General features: G+C 36.0%; 1 protein-coding gene across 1 annotated transcript; it reads right to left on the bottom strand.

The window, feature by feature from the left end:
* Nucleotides 1-1927: 1927 nt before the first annotated feature.
* ABHD10 (abhydrolase domain containing 10, depalmitoylase) lies at nucleotides 1928-23155 on the bottom strand. The gene is made up of 5 exons (XM_007493655.3): nucleotides 22863-23155; nucleotides 17568-17751; nucleotides 7566-7677; nucleotides 6892-7029; nucleotides 1928-4933 (listed from the first exon to the last, which is right to left on the bottom strand). The coding sequence occupies exons 1-5, from the start codon at nucleotides 22984-22986 to the stop codon at nucleotides 4592-4594; spliced, it is 900 nt and encodes a 299-aa protein (XP_007493717.1). The 5' UTR covers nucleotides 22987-23155; the 3' UTR covers nucleotides 1928-4591.
* Nucleotides 23156-23700: the final 545 nt, after the last annotated feature.

Raw genomic sequence — 23700 nt, 5'->3', positions numbered from 1 at the left:
TACCAAAATTCTTCTGGAAGAACAAAAGGGCAATAACATCAAAGAAATTAACAGAAAAAAAAATTAAAGAAGGTGGACTAACTGTACTAGATATGTCAAATTGTATTAGAAAGCAATTATCATCAAAGCAATCTGGTTTTCTAGTGAACAGTGGTGGCTTGATGTAATACTTTAGATACATAATACACAGTAGCAAATGACTAGAGTAATCTAGCATTTGTTAAACCCAAAGATTCAAGCTTTTTGAATTGGTCAGTATTTGAAAAAAACTTCTAGGAAAATTGAAAAAATATTGCAGAAATTAGGTATAGACCAGTATCTCACACTGTATACCAAGATAAGGTCAAAATGGGCACATAATTTACACAAAAGGTAATACCATAAGGAAATCAGGGTAGTATAGAATAGTGGGTGTCAGATCTCTGGATTATAGAGCAATTTATAACCAAAGAGAGCATTATGAAATGTAAAAGGGATAATTTTTATATTAAATTTAAAAGGTTTTGCACAAACAAAACCAATGCAACCAATTAGAAAAGCAAAAAGGTGAAGAAAATTTATAAACAAGTGTGTGATAAAGGCCTCATTTCTCACAGAATACTGAGTCAAATTTATAAGAATATAAGTCATTCCTCAATTGATATATAATTGGAGGATAGTTCTCAGATGAAGAAATGACCTCTCCAATCTTATGAAAAAATATTCTAAATCACAATTGATTAGAAAAACGCAAATTAAAACAACTCTAAGGTACTACCTCATATCTATTATATTGATCAATATGACAGAAATGGAACATGAGACATGATAGAAAAGATATAGGAAAATTGGGACATTAACACTCTTGGTGGAGTTGTGAACTGATCCAATCAGAATAGTTTGGCACTATGACCAAAGGACTAAAACTGTGCAACCCTAACCCTAACCCTAACCCTAACCCTTTGATCCAACAAAACAACTATTAGTACTATATAAAAAAAAAAAAGGGGAAGGGGACATATATGTACAAAAATGTTTGTAGCAGCTCTTTTTTTGTGGTGGCAAAGAATTGGAAATTAAGGAGCTGTCAATTAATTGGGGAAGGCTGAATAAGTTGTGTTGAAAATTTTTTTAGCCAATCTGAAAGAAAATAAAGAGGCAAAGTTCCAAGCCAGTAACAGGTTTATTGAGAGACCCATATTTTTCAGCAAAGCTGGGTCATTAGACTTCCATATACCAAAGGCAAACTGAATGAGTTTCTCCTTATATGCTCTCTCTCACAAAAACTGATATCTCTCAACAATTATGTCAAGATAACTTTGTTGTCTAGATGTCTTTCTAGTCCAGATATCTGTGTGCCCCATATGGTATAGCCTTCCACTTAGAGGGCATGACCAGTGAGAGATATTTCCACATCTTTTTGGTCTAGATGGCTTTTATGGTGTCGATATCTGTATGTACCATATTTGCTCAAGGGGCATGACTTGTAAATCTTGCATGCTTAGAAGGCATAGACCTTTTGAACCAAACCTCACTGCAAAATGCTGGCTTAGAATGCTACAGTATAAAAAGGGAAATTAGATATCCCATATAAATCACTTCCTATAGCTAAATATTGATTGATTCTATTATCTGGGATCTTATTTAAAGAGGTCAAAGGATTCTCATTCTCTTCATGTAGCATATCATTTTAATGGAATACTATTGTGACATATGAAATGACAAGTAGCATTATAGAAAAACCTGGGAGGACATGAACATATGCAAAATGAAATGAGCAGAACCAGGAGAACATTGTACATAGTAATGGCAATATTGTACAATGAGCTGTGAATGACTTAGTAATTCTCAGCAATATAATGATATGAGACAATTCCAAAGGAGGAATGATGTAAAATGCCATCTTCCTTCAGAAAAAAGAATTGATGGAGTCTCAATGCAGACCAAATCATACTATTTTTCACTTTATTTCCTAATTGTTGGCTTTTTTAACGTGTCTTCTTCCACAACATGGCAAATATGGAAATGTTTTACATGATATCACATGTATAACCTACACCAAACTGCTTACCATCTTATGGAGAGGCATAGGATGGAGAGAATTTCAACTCAAAACTTTGGAAAATGAATGTTTAAAATTGTATTTACATGTAATTGGAAAAAATAAAATATTTTTAGAAGGAACTTCCATTCTAATACGTACAAATATTAGCATATACAGAATAAATAAGAAAAAGGTTAAATTCAAGGTAGTTCATGAGGGAGAAATGGGGTGCTTGAACAGCATCTTAAAGGAAGAGGATGACTCTAGAAAGCAGAACTGAAGAAATAAATTCAACATGGAGTATGGGACACATGGGGTACAGCTAGTGGAAAAGCACAGGGATGGAAGACAGTGTCATGTCTGAGGTACATAGGTGAGTTTGGCTCTGCAAAATGGAATAATGTTCAATGCAGCTGGAAAGGTAAATTGTGCTTAGGCTGTGAAGGGCTTTAAAAGCTAAACAATTTACATCTTAGACTGGAGAGCATTGGGAATCACTAGAGTATTGAATATGGTACCGATATGGATAGATTTGCAATTGAGAAAAATCACTAAAAGAGGTAATGTGCAGGATGGACTAGAGTGAGCAGAGCCTTGAGACAAGGAGAACAATGAAGAGGTGATTGAAATAATCTAGGAAAGAGATTGAGGACATTAATTCAGGTAACAGCTGTGTAAGTAAAGAAAGGGTTAAATGCAAGAGATGCTACAGAGGTAGAAATGGCAAATGATTAAATATATGAGGCGAAGGACAGTGAAGGGTCAAGAATAATGCAAAGGTTATGAATCTGGGAGATCTCAATAGAAATGGAAAAGTTTGAAGGAAAGGTGGGTTTGGGATAGGGAAAAAAGAAAAAATTCTGTTTTGGACATTTTAAAATTAAAATTTAATTTAATGAAATTTAATTTAAAAAATTTAAATGTCTTCAGAATATCTGGTTTCAAATGCCTAATATATAATTGATGATGCAGGGCTGAAGCCCAGGGAAGAGACTGCAGTTGATGGGATATATAGATCTGGGAGTCACGTGAAGAGAGAGAATCAAATCCTTGGGAGCAATTTCTTTGCTTGATCTCATTTGTAAAATGGGGATAATATAATAATAGCATCTATCTCCCAAGATTGTTTTAAGGATCAAATGAAGTATTTGTTAAACACTTAGCAAAGTGTCTGGCACAGGGTAGACCTTCTCTAAATGCTAGTTATTAATTAGATGAACATGAAATGTAGTAGAGAGAGGGTCCAGGACAATCTTGGGGAACACTTGCAGTTATACAAATATAATGGACAATCATTCAGGGTCCTATACTTCCACTAATGGAATCAAAAATAACATTTTTTTTGGCTGCCATGTCTCCACTCTCTACCTCTCCTCCCCACCCCAAATCAATGAATTTGTAGTTACTATGACTTTCTTTCATTCCCACCTCCAAGTCTTTCTTATTGAACTCTATATAGAACTACTCAATCCTATATACCTGAGGTAATTTTTTTAACCCACACTAAAGACTTGAAAACTTAATCAGGAAAAACATAACCATATATTTATCTCATTTGTCATTGGTTACATGGTGAGGCATTTCATCCACATCATCAAACTGTACCTGTGTGCAAGGGAAAAGGGACAAAGAAGAAACTGTCTTATTTTCAAAGTTTCTTCTTCATGTGGAAGTGAGCCAGGATTCTTGAAGGCTATATCATTAAAAGGGAAGTTCTGGCAGGTCCTACCTAAGCCTGAAAATGTTCCACTCTAGTATAGAAACAAATCACTCAAGCTAAATGTGGGAACATTCAAAGGGTTGGCCATTAAATACTGAACTCTTTTAAGAATTCACAAAAGCACAGAGGGGTTATAATCTGCAACAGTCTAAAAGTACACACATGGATGTGGATTCTTGAAACTTTTTAATAAGTTTATACTTTTAAAATAAAATTAAATTTATAAACTGTCTATTTCATAATATCATGAAGACAGTTAGAATAACTTTCTGAGAACCTTAATTTAAAATATTCTAGAGGACCTATCAATGATGTATCCTTTATAAAAGCCACAACCTCTTAAATTTTGAATTTTATTATATTCATACTTTTTCAAATTTTAATTCCACTGAACAATTTTGATGCATTTTGTGAATTTGCATGTCTGAACATAAAACTATTAATTATTTCACAAATCTCCATATTTAATGGTCCTAAAAGTGAGAAACTAAGCTTTATTTATAATTCAAGGTAATGAGACATAACAGTTGGCACAGTCAACACAAACATTTTTTTGGTTAAAAAAAAGATATCAGAAACTAATGAAAAAAATCTAGGATGATAAAGGAAAAGGGTTTCCAAAAGCAACCTACACTTTATTCACAATTTCTGCCATCTGTGCAAATGTAGCATTGAGAAGATACTCATACAGTATTTATAATATGGAGGGGTAAGAAAAAAAACTTAAAGCCCAGTACTTTTCATTCGTCACTCCTTACAGCCTTCCTGATTCGTCAGTCTGCCATTTCAATTAAAAATAGGATTTTGGTCAACCACACAATAAAGTGTATACCTGTGCCACTGTGAACTCAAGTTACGGTGGAAAGCTTATCAATTAAGTCATCGATGGTGCACACCAGAAGTTTAATGTCCTCCTTCTCCTTCATTCGATGATCACCATTTTTACGGAGGATGACATCTACATCTTGGCTGATCACCCGGTCAGCAACTTGCATGGAAGTATGCCAAGGAATGACATCATCCTTCATGCCATGGAGCAATCTTACAGGGCATTTCACAGGGATGGGGCTGTGTAACAAGCAGTGGAGTTCTGCCTCTTTAATGAAACTGTACTTAAAGAGATAATGTCCATCTTCACTGTATTTTGATGGTATCTTCCATGTACCATTCACTTCTACTTCTTTTTTTGCCTGTTGGGAAAAGTTGGGACATTAACATAAGCACTTAGGTTTATATCCCATAGTTACAAACCACAAAGATTGAGAAAAGAGGAAAAACAACAAAAATATCATTGCTTTAGTATTTCAAACATTTCATTTTCAAACAAAGTATTTAAACATTGTGTGGCTATATCATATATATATATATTATGTATCTTATATATATGTATATATATATGTATATATCTTAAGAACAAAATAGAGTTGTATGAAACTTCAAATCAAATAGCAGCTACAGACAGAGTTCAGGAAAAAACTTGCTTGATTTCAAAATGCAAATATCACAATACATAGAGGGAATATAAAGAATAAATAAGATAGACTCTACATTCAAGGAGTTGATACTTCAGTAGGGGAATAAGATATGTATATAATAGCTGCAATACAAAGTAGGATGAGCCCAAGAGCATTCAGATGAGCAATGCTTCCAGCCCAGTGTCCTCAGCTACCATCCTAGGAAAATGTGGAGATGTAGCCTGGTGACTGGCTGTGTGAATGCCCTGGTCACAACTTCCTAAAGATCCAGAAAGGAAAGTTCTTGCCATCAAAGTCTCTGATGTTGTAAATGTAACAAAAAAATGTCCACATAAGTTTTCCGAAGTTATATGATCCAAATTGTCTCCCTCCTTTTTCCCCTCCCCTCTCCTAGAGCTGGCAAACAATTCCATCTGGGCTATACTTTTATTATCATGCCAAACATTTTCCATATTGTTTATTTTTATAAGTAAATAATCTTATAAAACCCAAACCCCAAAAGATACACCCCAATAAAGTCACACCAGATTTCTTAAGAAATGCTGAAAGGGACCAGTAGAGAAATTTAGAATCAGGACCTGAGGATGAAGCCAGGAAACTATAACACTGAAATAGTAGTTAAATCTGACCAAGAGGACTTTGGTTTCAAAAAGCCTGTGGTCACAAATGATGTGGCCAATCCAAGTGAACAGAAAATTAGTCCTGAGCAGGTACTTTTTTTTTTTAACCCCTATTTTCTGCCTTAGTATCAATTCTAAGATAAAAGAGCAGCAAGGGCTAGGCAATTAGGGTTAAGTGATTTGTGTGGGGTCATACTTGTAGGAAGAGTCAGAGGCCAGATTCGAACCCAAATCCTTCCAACTCTAGATCTTGCACTCTATCTACTGTGCTACCTAGCTGCATCTCTGAATATGTAATTTATGGCACATGGGCCAGTTATTAAAACCTAAAGAAAATACTGATGACACTACTTTCACCTTTTCTTTTCTCTTTCCTATATTTCCATCTTCTTATGCAACAGCAGTATAGCTAAGCAAAACTGACCCATGGCCTAAAACGAGAGTACTGACACCTGATGCCTGACAGGGCAGAAATTTTCATTTGCCTGGTTCAGTTGTAAAACTATGTAGAACTCTAATGCCAATTTTGTTTTTATTACTGTAGCTTGTAATGCCCTCAAACCAATGTCTTAGAATAAGTTGAGAGGTTTGCCAGCCTCTATTATTTCAAACAGTTTATCTCTGCCACAAATTTGTCTAAGTACAACCAACTTAACATCATAAAATGTTGAGATAAGAAGTAGAAAAAAAGGTATCAAATGAATGTTTAAACAACAAGCAAGGGTGAAATCAAAACAAAAATGGACAGGTGCAAAAGATCACAAAAGATGTGGACAAAATAAAATAATGTGATTAGTAAAGAAATATACCATGGAAGCAGTTTGAGAATGCAACCATGTATGGCTTAAGACCAAATCTGACAGAAAGACTTTGAATAAATAAGAAAATAAAATGAAGTGAACCTTGATGGGGCTGCAATAGCTAAGGAACTATTTATGAGAGCGTAAAAATAAGCAAAACAGGAACTGAACAAATGCAGAAAAGTTAGAAAAAAAGAAGTGCAGATCCTTAATTAGCAATGTTTTTATTCAGACATATATGTTTTTAACTTACCTCAAAGGAAAGTTGATTAAACTGTGATACCAAGGTATCTGCTGCTGTAGCTATACCAATGAGAGCCACTACCTTTTCCGGGCGTGCAATTGCAGCATGAAGCATTAGCCAACCGCCCATGCTAGATCCAACCAGTATCTAGAAATAAAATATTTTTTTAAGAAATAAGGTAGTAAAATCCATAAAACAGAACACTTTACATGAGGATCATCACTGATTTTAAACTATGGGCCTCTGATACATCTGAGAAGATGTACAGTTGAAGGATTAACTCTCCAAAAGTGGTTGAAAATCAGCAGAATGGATTGGAAAGAGTGCTGGAGGCTGCAAAAGCTAGAACTTGACTGAATCTTACTTCAACATTTATTCCTGTGATCATCACATTCATAGTTTCACTGAGCTCTAGTTCCCTCATCTGTAAATCAGAGATAATAATAATAAGAAGTACCTACTTCAAAGGACTAATGTGAGGCAAAATGAAATACTTTGTAAAACTGAAAATGACCCTGTAAGTATGAGCTATTATTACTATTACATTACATAGTTATTGTATAAAAAATTTTTTTAAAGAGAAAAAACCCAAGTAGCAAAATTTTGCCTATTACCTCTTCCCCTTAAAATTAGCAAGAATCTCATTTATTATTTGATGTCAATACTTAATTACATAAAATAACCTGAGGTCCTTCTGCTATGTCATCAATTATAGAGAGAACATCTTTCCTCCATTTCCCCAAAGTACATTCTTGGATATTGCCATCTGAACTTCCACATCCTGCATAATCAAACCTGTAAAATAATAGAATATGTAAATAGGATTTTCTGTTAATTTTGATTCCTAAAAGCAGAGATCACATTCTCCCCACCCCGACCCCATACTCTACAATGCAAATACAAAGGGAATCTGTCATAATATATAAAGACACATAACAATTGAGATGTTTAAAAAATAAGGTCTTAGCTAAATCAAACAAAAAATACTTAGTACAGTAGTATTTACTTTATCTTTATCTTTATAATGGCTCAAATGGGGGGGTTTCATCCTCAAAATAGGCAAACTAACCAAATTTCTAGTAAAAATATCAGTGAAATAGATTCTCAGAAATAAAATATAGGTGAAGGGGATAGGGTTTTTTCTTCCACAAATACCCAAAAAGATATTGAGTTTTATAAACCAAGAATATATAAAATGTTCAAGTAATGTGTTTGCATATTCCTTTAATTGCTTAAATATGTAAAAACCAGATATTCTTAAGATTCTATATCTATTGCAGATCACTCCAATTCCCATACAATGAGGACGAATTAAAATAAAACTTTTGACCACAATTACTTTGAAGGTAGAAGGGTTAAGAACTGTTTTATTTTATTTTTTCAAAAGAAAGTTCACCATTTTCCTTATTTATGGCTTTCTTGCTGACTTCATCTACAAGGGGTATGCATGTTTCTACCTTCCCAATTAGAACTCAGAAAATAAAACAGAATAGACTCTAGAATCCACTTATTCCTATCTTAGTCAATATACTGCTTTAGTAAAAAAAAAAAAAAGTCATTTATTCATAAGAGCAGAAATAAGGAATTCTGGCTTTCTTGTTCAAATAAGTACAAAGGTCTTGGAGTAAGAAATAAGAATCTGGTTCCAATAAAAGTTAAGCATCAGAAAAAGCAAATATTTTTGCTACTTATAGTTTAGAAAATAAGACTACTTAAAATTCCATACAGCAGAAGTTGGATTTAATCTCTTTTTGGGATCTTCCTCTCCCTCTAGTTCCTTTACTGAATGTAAGTCCTTTCTTTAGTGGCTTCAAACAGTGGAAGTCACTAAGACTATAGCCAAACTCATCACCTTCTTCTAAAGCCTGTGCTTCTCTAAATTCATCATTCTCCCAATAACATTAGCTGAAAATTTTAGTCATTTTTTGACTCTTCTCTCTCTAGCTACTTATGGCTAGTTACTGGTTATTTGGATTCAGATCCTAAAATGACGAGAAGTGTGTGTGCTGGGGATGTGTGGGGAGGCAGGGACCCCCCAAAAGGTCATACTTTGTAGTTACTATACATATTCAATATAAACTAAGGATATGACTTTTCCCATTTATATTTAACAACCTTTGAGGAATCGGTTATTAAATATAAATGGCAGAAGTCATATTCTCTAGGAGTCAAAATGCTACCTTTTTTTCCTATCCTGGGATATATTTGGAAATAAGTTATTTGATATACAGAGTTGAAGAAAAACTGATAAGTCTGAGAATTATTTATGGTTTAATCTATATAATTTTATGTGTAAATATCTATAAATTTACATGTAAACTGCTTTCCACACATTCATAAGGTTATGATTAATAGCAAAATATTGGGGCTGAAGGCAACCAAACTGGGTAAAAGAGTATAAGTCAGATATATAACAACAGCAAGGAACCACCTAATTCTAGTAATTAGGCAGAAAAATTAAAATATATGTTCACAGTTATGACCAAGTCAAAGAATGTCAAATTATGTTCAGTGTCTTATGTTTAAAAGCATAGCTAAGTACTTTGGATTTCCATCAAAATGTCTGAATTAAGTTTTTGGTCACCTGAAGGGCAATTAATCTAAAAATTTACTTAGGCAAAATTTCTTATCATGCTAGATAACGGATCTATTTGTTAATTACCTTACATTCCTTGAGTTATATAAAATGATTAGGTGGAAGGGAAATGGCCCAAGAAGATATTTGGACATCAATGAGAAGGCAGCCTAAAATTAAAAAAATTACAGTGGATAATCAAGAGTTTACACTCCCCTGGAAGTATGAACAGGTTTAAGGATATTATTGGCTATTGCCCATTTAGCTACATACACTGTTTTTCTAGGATAGTCCATTCCTTTTATGGACCATTTATTGTGAACAAAATATAATACACTACTTTAAGATGTAGCTAACAATGCATTGTTTTATGATTTCATTGGAAGATAATATAAAAATAAACAATCAGTTTATGCAGATAATAGTAATTTTCTAACTGCTTATGGCCGAGTGGGTCAAGTGGCTCCTCCACTCAGAAAAACATGCCCTGGGAAGCAAGGTCATAGAGGTCTGATCTAGCTTACTTGGCACTGCAGTTTGAAGGTGATAAAAATTTCCTAGATATTGCCTGACAATATACAAATGTACAACTGGGGGGGTTGAATAATCATGGAACCAATAGAAGATACACATAAACATGAAGACACAAACTATAAGGTTACTAAAACAACTGAAATAGTCAAAGCTAGATTTCTTTAGTAAAGATTTTACAAAGGAATTCAAATGTACAGTTTTAAAGGATATTAAGCTATAGAAAGAAAAAAGGTATAAGCAAAATTTAAGAAGTAGGATGTCAAGTTACTGCGCTAGGGATCTTGAAATTTGTGATTTCAATCTTAATGTATAGTTACACTGATAGAAGAGGTCTAAAAGTTATGAATAATCTGAATAGCTAACAACTTTTGGCTGCTTCATTATCTAGAATAAGACCTTTTATTTGGAGAGATAACTGGAGAGTGAAGTATTCCAAATTAATGGATTTTAATAAAAATAAATCAGCCCTTTAACAGAACAAACCTTTTAATTCATTGAGAGAACCCTTTACAAAATATTTGACCTAGAAAGTAAATTACATGGGGGCAGCTGGGTGGCTCAGTGGATTGAGAGTCAGGCCTAGAGAAGGGAGGTCCTGGGTTCAAATCTGAATTCAGACACTTCCTAGCTGGATGACCCTGGGCAAATCACCTAACCCCCATTGCCTAGCCCTTACCTCTCTTCTATCTTGGAACTAATATAGAGTATTGATTCTAAGATGGAAAGTAAGGGTTTAAAAAAAAAAAGAAAGTAAATTACAGTACAGTGATCTCTCACCTATCGTGAGTTATGCTCCAGAGACCCCCATGAGAGGTGAAAATCCACAAAGTAGTGGCATCATATTTATTTTATTACTTATATATATATATATATATATATATAAATTTAAGGCTTTATAAACCCTTCTCACTCCCCTATAAACATTTTCCACACTCTTATAAACACTGAACCAATCAGTATCCAAGATACAGAACACAGTGCTGTGGTTGGTCTCCTTTCATTCCATCAGTCAATAGAGTGCCGTGTACAATCTCACAATCTCATGATGGCAAACATGCAAATGGTAGTGGCAAACTGCATTTCCATTGTGTACAGTATGGTATTCATCTGTAAAATCCCACGATATCACAAAAATTCAGAAATACAGAATTAGATTTTTTTCTTAAAAACCCTCAAGTGGGAGTAGAAACACAGAAGAAAAACTGACTATGGGCCAATGGGGATATGATTGGGGATGTAGACTCTAAGTGATCACCCTAATGCAATTATTAATAATATGGAAATAGGTCTTGACCAATGATGCATGTAAAACCCAGTGGATTTGCTTGTTGGCTATAGGAGGGTGGTGGTGGGAGGAGAGGAGAGAAAGAACATTAATCATGTAACTATGGAAAAATATTCTAAATTAATTAATTAAATAACATTTTACAAATTAAAAAAAACCCTCAATACAGTGAAGCTGCAGTAAGTGAACCGTGATATAGTGAGGGACATAATTTGGTCTTTTTTGTGATTACTTAGAATCATTACTGTGTGAGTGCAAAATTGGGTTTGACTATATCTTAAAGCCAAGAACTACCAACTTGCTTTCTTGCAAAATTTCCTGAAAGAGGCAAATGAGCAAAAGCTTTCTCCAGAAGGTCAAATGTAGCAGTAGCATGTTCTTTGGGGCAATGTAACAGAGCTTCCTTGTTACAAAATTAACTATTGAATCAAAGGCCAAGGTAGACCTTTCTGAAGGTCAGGAACTATTTCTTTTCTTCTTTCTTCCTCCCTTTCCTCTTTTCCTTTCTCTTTTTCTTCCCTTCCTTTTTTTCTTCTTAAACTTGTGTATATCCTGTGCCATAAAATTGCTTTAAATAAGGTTTGTTCTCATTTTCCAGAAAAAAAAATCACTTCTTCATAATGGTACTTGATGTCTTTCTACTTGTCAGTAATTTTCAATACAATACTGCTATGTCTGTATCAGGCATTTCCTTATTTTAATCTGCTCTTTTAGTACAGTTGTTGTTATGAAACAGAAGACTAGTATACCTCATTTCAAGAATTTGCACAAGAATGTATTCTGGAGAGTCCTTACTCTAAAGCTTACAAATTATTTTACATCATTAGAAAACAGTCTACAAACAACACAGAGACCAATATTTCCAAAGTCCCTTCTTAATGTTGATGTATGAATTCCAGGCACAAACATTAAAATCGCATTTTTAACATTATAATGAGATTGATTTACAAGTTCTATATGGTAGACAAATTTTCCCATGAAATATTTCAACTCACATTTCACACTGTTAACACATTGGTTAATAGGCTGACCCAATGAGGTAACCCATTGGTGGATGAGAAGGATGCTAACTATCCCTGGGAGTATTAGTGCAAGCTCTATGTAATTTTAAAAATAACTTTGCTAATAACCTTGTGTGTAATGGCTCTGAAGTATTCTTTCAACAAAAATGATGGAACCAATCAGGTAAAAAAAATTGAATATAATCTATTGTAGATTTGTATTCCTTAAGAGGCAAATATGGCATCTCTGAAAGCTTTGGGGACTCTTTTGAAACGCCAAGGAATTTGTTTTATGGGACTCTATATTATAGAACATGTAAGGATAGTTCCAATCCACCTTATTCTGTGTAAATCTGGGGACAACTGACTGACAAGAACCTGCTAGAATTGATTTTGACGAGCATTGAAAAGTAGGCCATTTTCAACATTACATTAAAACTATTTTGGGGGCAGCTAGGTGGCTCAGAGGAGAGGGAGCAGGCCTAGAGACAGGAGCTTCTGGGTCCAAATCTGGTCTCAAGAGATTTCCTAGTTGTGTGACCCCAGACAAGTCACTCAACTTCCACTGCCTAACTCTTACCACTCCTCTGCCTGGAAACCTATACACAGTAGTGATTCTAAGATGGAAGGTGAGAGTTTTAAAAAAATAAACAAGAATTTTAAAAAATAAACAAAACAGTTTTTTCCTGGTTGTTTTTCATCATTTTAGTGTGGCATAGTGGAAAGAGAAATGGATTTAGAGAAAGAAGATTTGAATTGAAATTCTGGTTGACTTGGCCTATGGCATGTTCTTAATTTCCCTAGACTGTTTCCTCAGCAGTAAAATGAAGGAGGTCACCCTAATAAAAAGGATTCTTCCAGTCCTAAATCAAAATCTACATCTAACATTCTAACACTTAACAAACCACAGCTACCCATCAGAAAATATAAATTGTCCATCAACTCCATGTTCTTTATGTGCTTTTACAATAAAAACAAATAAAAATCTCTCAGCAAGTCCCATTAAGTGTAGGACACCATGGTTAAGTGATAAGTACAGAATAGTACATAATAGCCTAGACATAGGGGACCTTCTGATCTTTTTACTGACATTAACATTAAAAAAAAAAAACCCTTAACTACATTTGTGTTCTTACTATGTTCAAATCGTCTGCAAAGAGAATAGATTAGGCATCCTTTCTTGGTCTCCATCTGACATTTTTAAACAGCTTCTGCATGCAAGGCAATATTGCTAGTCATGGGGATACAAAGATGTTTTACAAAAATTCACAACTCTGAGAAATTCACATACTAGTCACATAATCAAACAAGGAACATTTTATTGAGTGCTTACTATATGCCTAATACTATGCCAGATACTGGGGATGAAAATGGTAACCTGTCATTGATCTCTAAAAGTTTACAATTTAACTAGGGGGGATAGCATGCCTATCATAGATAAAATAGATAAGAGATGATTTTTGGGGAAGCAATTTGCATGAAAGAGGGGGGATCAGGGAAGACTTCACATAAAATATGGTGCTTGAGTTAAGTCCTGAAGGAAACTAGAGATTTTGAGAGGCAGATAGAGTACTCTATATGAGGAACAGTAACATAACATCAAAACATCAAAAAACATCTCATGTTTACCCTTTTCAAGTCATATATAAATCTTTGGTAAATATACTTTTGCTTTGCTTTTTAAAAAAAATCCTTACCTTCCAACTTAGAATCAATATTGTGTATTGGTTCTAAGGCAGAAGAGTAGTAAGGGCTAGGCTAAGTTCAGGGTCACATAGCTAGGAAGTATCTGAGGTCACACTTGAACCCAGGACCTCCTGTCTCCAGGCCTGGCTCTCAATCCACTGAGCCACCCAGCTTCCCACTCCTGTTTTTTTGCTTTTAATGAGAAGTTTATCCTTTACATCAAGAGGGAGGGGTGGGACAATTCAACAACATATCTAAGTCTTACTAGATCTAGCATCTCATGAAGCAAAGTGTTGGAAGTCAGAATTGGAAGAATCCATACAATGTATCTGAAAAGATCCCTAAAAGAAAGCTAAGCCTCTGAGAAATATAAAGAACAATAATGGTCCCAGAAGACAGAGTGGTGCATTCTTCCTTTCAGCAGAGAACTGGGAGAGGCAGCACTGTTCGTGTGGTAGAGAGACAGTGTACTAAGGGGTTTCTGCTTCCTTGCTGGGGTAGAGGTGGGGGGAGATGACTGCCAGGCATGATTCTGATATAAAAATATAAGAGGTCGAATCGCTGAATCTAAGAGGTAGAAGGGACTTTCCTGATCATTCGGTATATCCACCTTCCCTTCTCCCCATTGTAGAGCTGTGGGAGGCTCAAAAAGGTTATATAATTTGCCAGAGGTCACACAGCTAGTTGGTTGGGCTATATAAAAAAGCACAGGCATCTTCCCAAACCAGCGCTCTTCCTTTTATAGCTCCTTTAGAACTCCTCTTGTGGTGCTTGTTCACATGCTACATATACACACTTTATATGCAGAACAACATTCATAGCCTGATTTCAATTTACAGGGATGTGTTTTATCGTATCACATTTTTAGTGCTGGACAGGGTCTTACATACCTACTACATACATGCCAGTTACGTATCTGTGGTTATATGTGTCAGATAATGACTAATTACATTTTCCAAAATTTTATGTGAATGCTAGTTAAATGTATAAGAAATTTCTGACAGAGTAATTTTTGAATTATCTCTTTAATATGGAAATAAATCGAATGCAATACAATAACTAAATCACTTATCTAAAACAGTGCCCAAATGAGAGCTCACTAAATGTAACCACTCTTTCTTAGTGTGATCTCATCTGTTATCCTGGTTTCATTACTACTCTTACAATGAATCAAATCTATTTTTTGCCAACTTCTTAGCTCTCTAGTTCTATATTTCCAACTATTTACATCTTAATGGTACCACAGACATTTAAATGCAACATGTTCAAAGCTCAAGTATTCATAATATCACCACCATTTTCCCAATCACTGAGGTTTGTAAGCTCAGGCCCTGTTTCCCACTCCCATACATATATTTTCCCAAAACATAGCCAGGCCCTCCATAATGGCAGGAATTTGATCTTTTTTTTTTTCCTGTGTCCTTTTTTAACCATGTGTCCTGCATGGTAGGTGCCTAAAAAGTGTTTGTTGAAAGCCTTCCAATTTTACCTGAAAACTCTTTTATATGCTTACCTTCCTCCTCTCAAGACTAAAATCTCCATAGTTCAGGCCCTTATTTTCTCATGCAGGCTATTATAATAACCTATCTTACTGCTTTTGGCTATTTCTTTTTCAGTCCAATCATTAGTCTTATTATTCCTTTTTTGGAATTCTTTTAAAAAAGATCTTCCTAATAATGCATGTGGTTTTCTGACAATGTCACTTCTCTATTCCAGAATTTCTATGGATATTAATTGCCTACCTACCATACTTGATCCTAGCCTTCAAGCCCCAGTCTGGCTGCATGCAACCAGCTTTCTCTTAATACTATTCTCTTCAAGGCCATTATCTTTTCCTCATTTCCTGCAGGCCAATGCTGATACAATACCCTAGGCCAGTGACAGCAAACCTTTTAGAGATCTGTATGCTGGGCCCTGCCTGCTGGGAGACCAAGTGCTGCCTTGCCCCTACCCCAGACAATGGGAGGAAAAAAAGGAGGGGAATGGCCTCTACTCAGGGGAAGGAGGAAGTTCTTCCATTGGGCTGCTTAGCAAAGGGGCAGGGAGAGGTGGTAGAGAGGGAGAGGGGAGTAGCTCCACCAGAGTCCCTCTGCCTTTCTAGTAACTAACTCTGGTGGGCAACAGCATGCATTCCCACAGAGAGGTCTCTGTGTGTCATCTTTGGCACATGTGTCATAGGTTTGCCATCATGGCCCTAGGCCTTCAATCGATTCCCTCTTTTACTATGCTCATATCTCATTCATCTCTTCCTATACCCTCCCCTCAATATATGTCTCCTGAAGTAGTTCTTATCTTTCAAGGACCAATTCAGGAGCTATATCCTCAACAAAGCTTCCTCTATTCAACTTTCCCTCACTCCCCAAACCAATCTTTCCCCCTAAATTCACTATATATCATTTTGGCTGAATTTGACTAGTTACCTCATTCTCCTTTATGTTGAGATGGGTGCAGCTACCCAAGTAGCTTATAGATAGAGAGCCAGGCCTGGGGTTAGGAGGATCTGGGTTCCAATCTGACCTCAGATACTTTTTCGCTATGTGACCCATGCCAAGTCACTTAACCCTAATTGCCTATCCCTTACTACTACTCTTCAGCCTTAGAACTGATAGTATTGGTTCTAAGATGGAAGGTACAGGTTAAAAAAAAAAGTTAGTTGTGTATATCTTTTCCATTCAATTATGAACTACTCAAGGACAGGGTGGCTTTTAATATTCAATGAACCATTTCTATTTGAGTAGAATCTCAGATATTTACTCCAATTTTTTAAATAAAATAGTCTTCCCCAAATTCAACTACTTGGATAAAGAAGTCAATCATTTATAAAATCAGTGAAAAGTCTGCATTGCATTATATTATTAAGTAAATGTAGTTTCAAGGAAAAAAAACACATCAAACTAGACTAAAAATATTACCATCAAATAAAGAATACTTTTAACTGATAAGAATATAATTATTGAATCCACTGTTCAAAAGTAGATGGTGCTTCTAAGGTGCTTAATAGGTTTATTCTCCAGTAAATTAACCATTCCTTTTGTACTATTAATTTACTTGGCACAATGTTCTTTTAAAAATTACATTTACCTGAATTAAGTTATGAAACTGTGCGTACCCTTTAACCCACTTCTAGGTCTATATCCCAAAGAGATCAAAGAAAGAAGAAAAGGATTCATATTTATGAAGCTATTTATAGCAGCTGTTTTTGTGGTAACAAAAAATTGGAAATTCTTGGGTATCAGGTGATGTCTAACTGGGAATTGGCTGAATAAGTTATGGTATATGAATGTGATGAAATTCTATTGTGCTATAGGAAATTATAAAAGGATGTTTCAGAGAAATCTTGGGAGACTTGTATGAATTGATACAAAGTGAAGGGTATAGAACTAGGAGAACAATTGCACAATAACAATATTGCAAAAATAGCCAACTTTGAAAGAATTAGAAACTCTCATCAAGGTTAAAATTATTGCAAAATCAATGTATTCTAAATTCACAATAGGTAAGTAATACTATTATAATAATAACCATATAAAAAGACTAAGTTATTACCAAATAGTCATCACTACCCTATATCATAGCAGTGTTTTCTCCCTGAAATGTTTCCTACCTTATATAGGAATGACCTAGAGATTTGCAAAACTCTTCAACTGCCACTGCTTTTGTTCCATTCATAGTAGAAAGATAGCCTGGGATGAAAATAACACCTGGGGTTTTGCCTTTTAGCCTCTTATAAGCCAGATTTGGAAGGTCTGGTCGATTAAGAAAAGAAAGAGTTGTCTTCCGCCTGAAAACTAAAAACAAAACAAAACAAAACAAAAAAACTTTGAAATATCTTCCTTTACCATATGTATAAACATTTTATTAGAAAAGCCTCAGTTTCAAAATTGACAAACAATTCCTATTTCATGTCACATATTTCATGAAAACATCAAATAGTTTATTGATTAAAGAATCACACCAAATGTGTATAATAAGAGCTATATACAGGCCCATATTATCAATCTACATAATTTATATTATTTTATCTGATCATTAAGGGGAAATCAAGTAAGGACTATTGACCAGTTTTGCATTAATTTGACAACACTATGTAAAATGAATTACAGTGGTTAGAGGTTGGAAGAAACTGGATAGATCAAGAAAGTACAACAGTCCAGATGAAAGGCAACAATGGCCTGAGCTTAACGGTGGCAATCCAAATTCTAGTGTGAAATTTGTTGTTTCAAGTCAACAGGACTTTATAACTGATAGGATTTACGGAGTGTGGAAAAGAGGAAAACCAAGGATAATATTAAGTTTTCAAGCACAAGTAATGATAGTGCTATTAAAAGGAAAAGGGCAGGAAGGAAATTTGGGAAAGAAATTATTTCAGTTTGAGCTATTAGGACATATTGGTAGAAATCTTAGGATCATAGATCAAGAGAGTGGGAAGAGCACTTAGCAATTATCTAGTTCTATTTCCACATTTTACAGATGAGGGAACTGAGAAGTTAAAAAACTTGTCACAAAAGCAGTAAGCAGAGGGGGGTTCTGAACCCAAATCCTGTGACTCCAACTTCAGTGGTTTTTCTCTGACATCTGTTAGGATGGTATTCCCTTTCTATCCTTTATCACACATCACAGTAGTAACTGGAAATGTGATTATAGACCTCAGGAGAGATGATGCCAAGACTAGAAACAAAGATTTTGAAATTAACTCCACTGTCACTTTAAGAACATGGCTGATGTTTTCTGTTTCTTTTCTATTCTTCCATGATATTTAATTCAATATTTAGACACAGAAGAATGCTCTTTGAATGAATGTCAGTAAATTTCCCTAGCAAGATTAAAAAATGTCTTTGTTCTACCAATACTGGTTAGAAATGGTTAATCTTCTTATACATTAAACAACTCCTTTCGTACCATTCACAAAGTTAAAAAAGATTTGCACAATCCATTCAATACAACAAACATTTATTAAGTGTTTTTACCATAGGCAAGATATGTGGACTTTTTAAAATTAAAAAAAAATTTTTATTAAAAATGTTTTTAAGAACCCTTACCCCTCTTCTAAGACAGACTGGGCAATGGGTTTAAGTGACTTGCCCAGTATCACACAGCTAGGAAGTGTCTGAGGCCAGATTTGAACCTAGGACCTCCTGTCTTTAGGCCTGGCTTTCAATCCACTGGGCCACCCAGCTGTCCCCAAGATATGTGACTCTTAGGCAACTCAAAGTCAAAGAATTATAAGGAGGCTGCAGTCTTCTTAAGGGAAATATAACATGTATACAAGTGAAAATAAAGTAATACAAAATAATTTTAAGAGGAAAAAAGTGCTAACAACTTGAGAGATTAAGAAAGGTCTCTAACACCTAAACTACACTGTATCCATAAACTAGAGATTTTTCAAGGTGGAGATGAGGAAGTTTGCACTGCAGACACAGGTACCAATTCATCATTTTAAATAGATGAACCAATGCCTTGGAAGAACCATTTCAAACAAAACAGCATGTTTTGGTTGCTAAAATGTCAAAGGGTAGCACTTCTAAACGTCTATATCTGAGCAAAACATAGGCAGATAACAATAAGAACATTTAAAAAAATCTTCTAACATATCCAAGAGTTGGATTTAATATATAATTAAAGATAAAAACATTTTTTTACAAAAATGAATAACAATTCTCACAATAATAATTTAGCCTAGTAAATGTTATATAAAAGACAAAAGGAGTTCCCCTCACTATAGTTCTTCAAATAAAGGCTGAGTAACTGTGTTGAGTATGTGGCAGACAGAAACTCTTCTTTAGATAAGAGTTGCATTCAGTGCCATCTGAAAATCTTTCCAAGTTTGAAATTCTGCAAAAAAAATTTTTGTGGTAAATCCACTAAACCAAATTATCCCTGTAATACATTTGAATGCAACATTAAATATCCAAATTTAGTTAAAATAAAAAAAAATCTTTATGTTAATTTAAATATTGGAGTATAAGATTGCTGTATCTTTATTCTTTCTCCTCAGTAACTTTTAGAGTTAAATATCAATGTGGTCTTATTTCTTATAATTAGGTACAGCTATCACCACTTTAAAGATAAAGAAACTCACTTGTCTAAAGTTAAAAGTTAGTGACAAGAGCTAGTACTAAAATCCAGGTCTCCTAACTCCAAGCCAAATGCTTATCCCACTATCCTGCAAGAAAAAAACCCAACAACTTTCAACAAATCCTATTTGTTTACTGAGTAGAACAGTCAACATGATATGACTAAATAATGACTTGGATGGGATGTTCTTAAACATCTTCCTGACAAAGGCTCTTCTGGCAGTCTGATAAAGCCTATGGGACTCTTCTTAGTATATTCTTTTTAAATGTATAACATAAAGGAAATCAATTGTATTGAAATACTTACTATAATATTAGGGAAAAAAGAAAAATAGGGGGCAGCTGGGTAGCTCAGTGGATTGAGAGCCAGGCCTAGAGATGGAAGGTCCTAGGTTCAAATCTGGCCTCAGACACTTCCCAGCTGTGTGACCCTGGGCAAGTCACTTGACCCCCATTGCCTAGCCCTTACCACTCTTCTGCCTTGGAGCCAATACACAGTATTGACTCCAAGATGGAAGGTAAGGGTTTAAAAAAACCTATATATGTTCATGGACTCTAGGTAAAGAATTCTTGATTTAGGAGGATGGTGTTGGTACTATCAAATTTTTATATAAAGATACACAGTCTCTAATGAATGCTGTATACACAATTGCTAGTGGAGTTTCAAAAAAAGCATAAACTCCTCCATGGCAGAAACTGAATTAGTTAGAAAGACAAGACAGTTAAGGATTAAAAAGGAAAAGAACAATAGAAGGTTGTTTAAGTGCCAAATGAATACTGCATATAAGAGAAATGTTATAGGAGTTCTGAATCATGAAAGACCAATATGAGCTGGTAAGACTTTGAGGAAATTCTGGGATTTGATATAAGTCTTGAAGGACTTCTATAGATGGAAAAAGAGAGAAAACAATACAGTTAGAAATATAGCATGAGTAAAGGCAAATAGAAATGTGCAACATGTGTTAAAAGATGTCTACAGTTAGCGGAAAAACAATACTTTAATAACCAAATAAATCAAAGCATTAAACTGGCAGAAGAATGTTCCACAGTAGGAAGGAATAAAAATGAAGAATATTTGTATGGCAGTGATGGCAAACCTCTTACTGATGGAGAGTCGGGCCTGCCCACCATCCCACCCCTCCCAGACCAAGTGCCATGTCTGCCTCCCACCCACAGTATGCCGTGCCCCTCCTTCACCACCTAATGTTGAGAGTGCCCTACCCCCTTCCCCCTTACCCCACATAGAAAAGGGAGAAAGCGAACTGTTGGGCAGCGGAGGGATGGGTGAGGTGAGGAATGTCCTCAGAGAGTATAGAATGGGGAAGGGAGTGGTCCAAATGCTCTGCTCCCTTCCAGCTCTGCCACCTCTGGGCTCCAATTGGGCTGCTGGGCAGAGGAGCAGGTGAAGTGAAACAACATCATCAGCCATGATAGAGATGGAGAGGGGTGTAGCTCTTCTTGAGTCCCTCTGCCTTTTTAGGAATGAACTGGGGGAGGAGGGGCTGGGGGTTACAAGCCACATGCCCACAAAGAATGCTCTGTGTGCCATCTTTGGCACTCATGCCATAGGTCTGCCATCACTATTGCATGGCATCTTAAAGTTTGCAAAGCATTTTTACATATTGTCCTATTTGGGGGAATAAGATTGGAATTATGAATTGGTTGTGGATAATGTACAAAATAAATAAGTTGAAAGCAAATTGACACATAAATAAAATGAAATATTTGAAGAAATAATCTCAAACAACCAAGGTTGTCAATGTACCCAGGTTCCTATCTCCACTTAGCCACTGACTCAATCTGACCTGTAGCAAATGTCTTTAAGACTCAACTTGTACAAGTATAAAATGAGGAGGATCTAAAAGGTCATTTCTAGGTCTAGCACTATGATTCTATGAATTCCTCTCTCTCAATGTTTCTAAAAGTAATATGATTTTGAGCTCAAATTCCCAATATCTTTAGGTTCATTTTAGGACCTCTATTCATAAATTCAAAGGATTTGTTGTTAAAAGGATCCTCACTTAAAGAGGACCAACCTCCTCAACCAACCCTAGCCTTCTATATGCTACATTCAATTCAACAATTCAACTGTTGTGCAAAATAAGAAACTATGCACAAAGCTCTGGGAATACAAAGGCAAACAGAAAATGGTCCTTTTCCTCAAATTGCTTATATTACATCATCTAAATGGGGAATTTTCTTAAAACTCTTATATGATGGACACCTGGAGTAATCTAGTGAAATCTATTGGCCCTCTTTCAGTAGGCAAGAAATCAATTATGTTGAAATCGTTATTAAAAAAATATATATTTAAGCCAAATTCAGACAACTGGATCCCAGGTTATGAACTGGTGCTAACAGCCCAAGATCAAATTCAACTCAGATCACCTGCGTAAATATGCATGCAGTACATAAGGAAAAGTCCTTAACTATTTAAAAACAAAACACATGAAACAAGTGGCTCCCAAAACAACCTGACTATTGCACAGGCCATTTTTCCTCCCCTACTCCCCATCCTAGCCTTGGTCAGATTTGAGGGGGGAAAAATAGCTGAAAATTATGGTACTGAAAATTGTGTGTGAATATGGAATGGTGCTGGGATTTAAAGTTGAAGAGGACACTAAGGATAGACCCTAGAAAAGAGGAGGGAGAAGCAGGCAGCACCAGCAGCAAAAAAGAGCCCTGCCCTTCCTTAAGGTGAGGGTAGAATGGGATAGTATGATGGAGGAAGGGGGAAGGGCATTTATACAAGAGGCAGGAGAAGAGGCCCAAGGCTGGTCAGGTCCTGGAGGACCGTAGGAGGTCCCGCTCCTCGGGACACTGACCTGGGATCCTCCGTGGTGATCTCTCGATCCTTCGGGAGGAAAGCATCGCCGCGGGCCTGAAGGAAATGGAGGCCCAGGCCCAACTCTTTCTCCGAACCGACACCAGCAACCCGCTTCCCGCCATCTTCCCGACACCCCGCCCCCTGACCCTCCTCTCCGCGCCTGCGCCCTTTGATCCCGGGCAAGAGGGGGCCCTTTAGAGTTTGCTCATGCCCCTCCCCCTGAGCTCACCTCCCTGCCCAGACTGGAGCGCTCCGCCCCGCCTCCGCTCCTCCCCCGCGCCCCTCGAAACTGATTAGAGAGAGATGAGACCTAATGACTCTGAGCTCCCTCTACTGGTTGATCCCCGAATAAATCCCAGGCGTAGTTTGGGAGGGAGGCATGGCTGTGTCTTTGTGTGTCTGTGTGTGCCTGTGTATGTAAAAGGAGAGTCATGCCTAGAATGTGTATGTGCGTGCGTGGGTGTGTGTATGAGAAGGGAAGCATGCATGGAAGATCACGCGCCTGTGTGTCTGTATGTGAGAAGGAAAGCATGTGTAGAACATTGTGTCTTTGTATCTGAATATGTATTTGCTCTCTCTGTGTCAGCGTCTGTGCATGTATATGTATCTCCTTCTCTGTCTTTCCTATGTGTTTGTTTATGCAAGGGAGAGGGGATAACTGGATAAAATCAAAGAGATTTGATGTGGGTAAAACACTATGAGATGGGCTGGGGTCGAGAATAAGAGAGTTTGAAATCCAAAGGTAAGAAGTCTGGGCATGTGTTATTGGCAGTGGGTAGGACATTGAGCTACTACTGGCTTTTTGAGTAGGCAAAGAGGCAAATTTTTAGGAAGAT

The sequence above is a fragment of the Monodelphis domestica genome, chromosome 4 (assembly GCF_027887165.1).
Source record: "Monodelphis domestica isolate mMonDom1 chromosome 4, mMonDom1.pri, whole genome shotgun sequence".
NCBI classification, from domain to species: domain Eukaryota; kingdom Metazoa; phylum Chordata; class Mammalia; order Didelphimorphia; family Didelphidae; genus Monodelphis; species Monodelphis domestica.
The sequence above is the reverse complement of the archived record's forward strand: the minus strand, read 5'-3'. Positions and strand labels throughout refer to the sequence as shown.

Excerpts from the sequence above, each read along its gene's own strand:
- ABHD10 (XM_007493655.3), bottom strand. The coding sequence starts at position 22,986 with ATGGCGGGAAGCGGGTTGCTGGTGTCGGTTCGGAGAAAGAGTTGGGCC. Across the intron at positions 7,030-7,565 it reads ACATAGCAGAAGGACCTCAG|ATACTGGTTGGATCTAGCAT; the intron begins GTTATTTTATGT and ends TTTTATTTCTAG. Across the intron at positions 4,934-6,891 it reads TTAATCAACTTTCCTTTGAG|GCAAAAAAAGAAGTAGAAGT; the intron begins GTAAGTTAAAAA and ends TTTTCCCAACAG.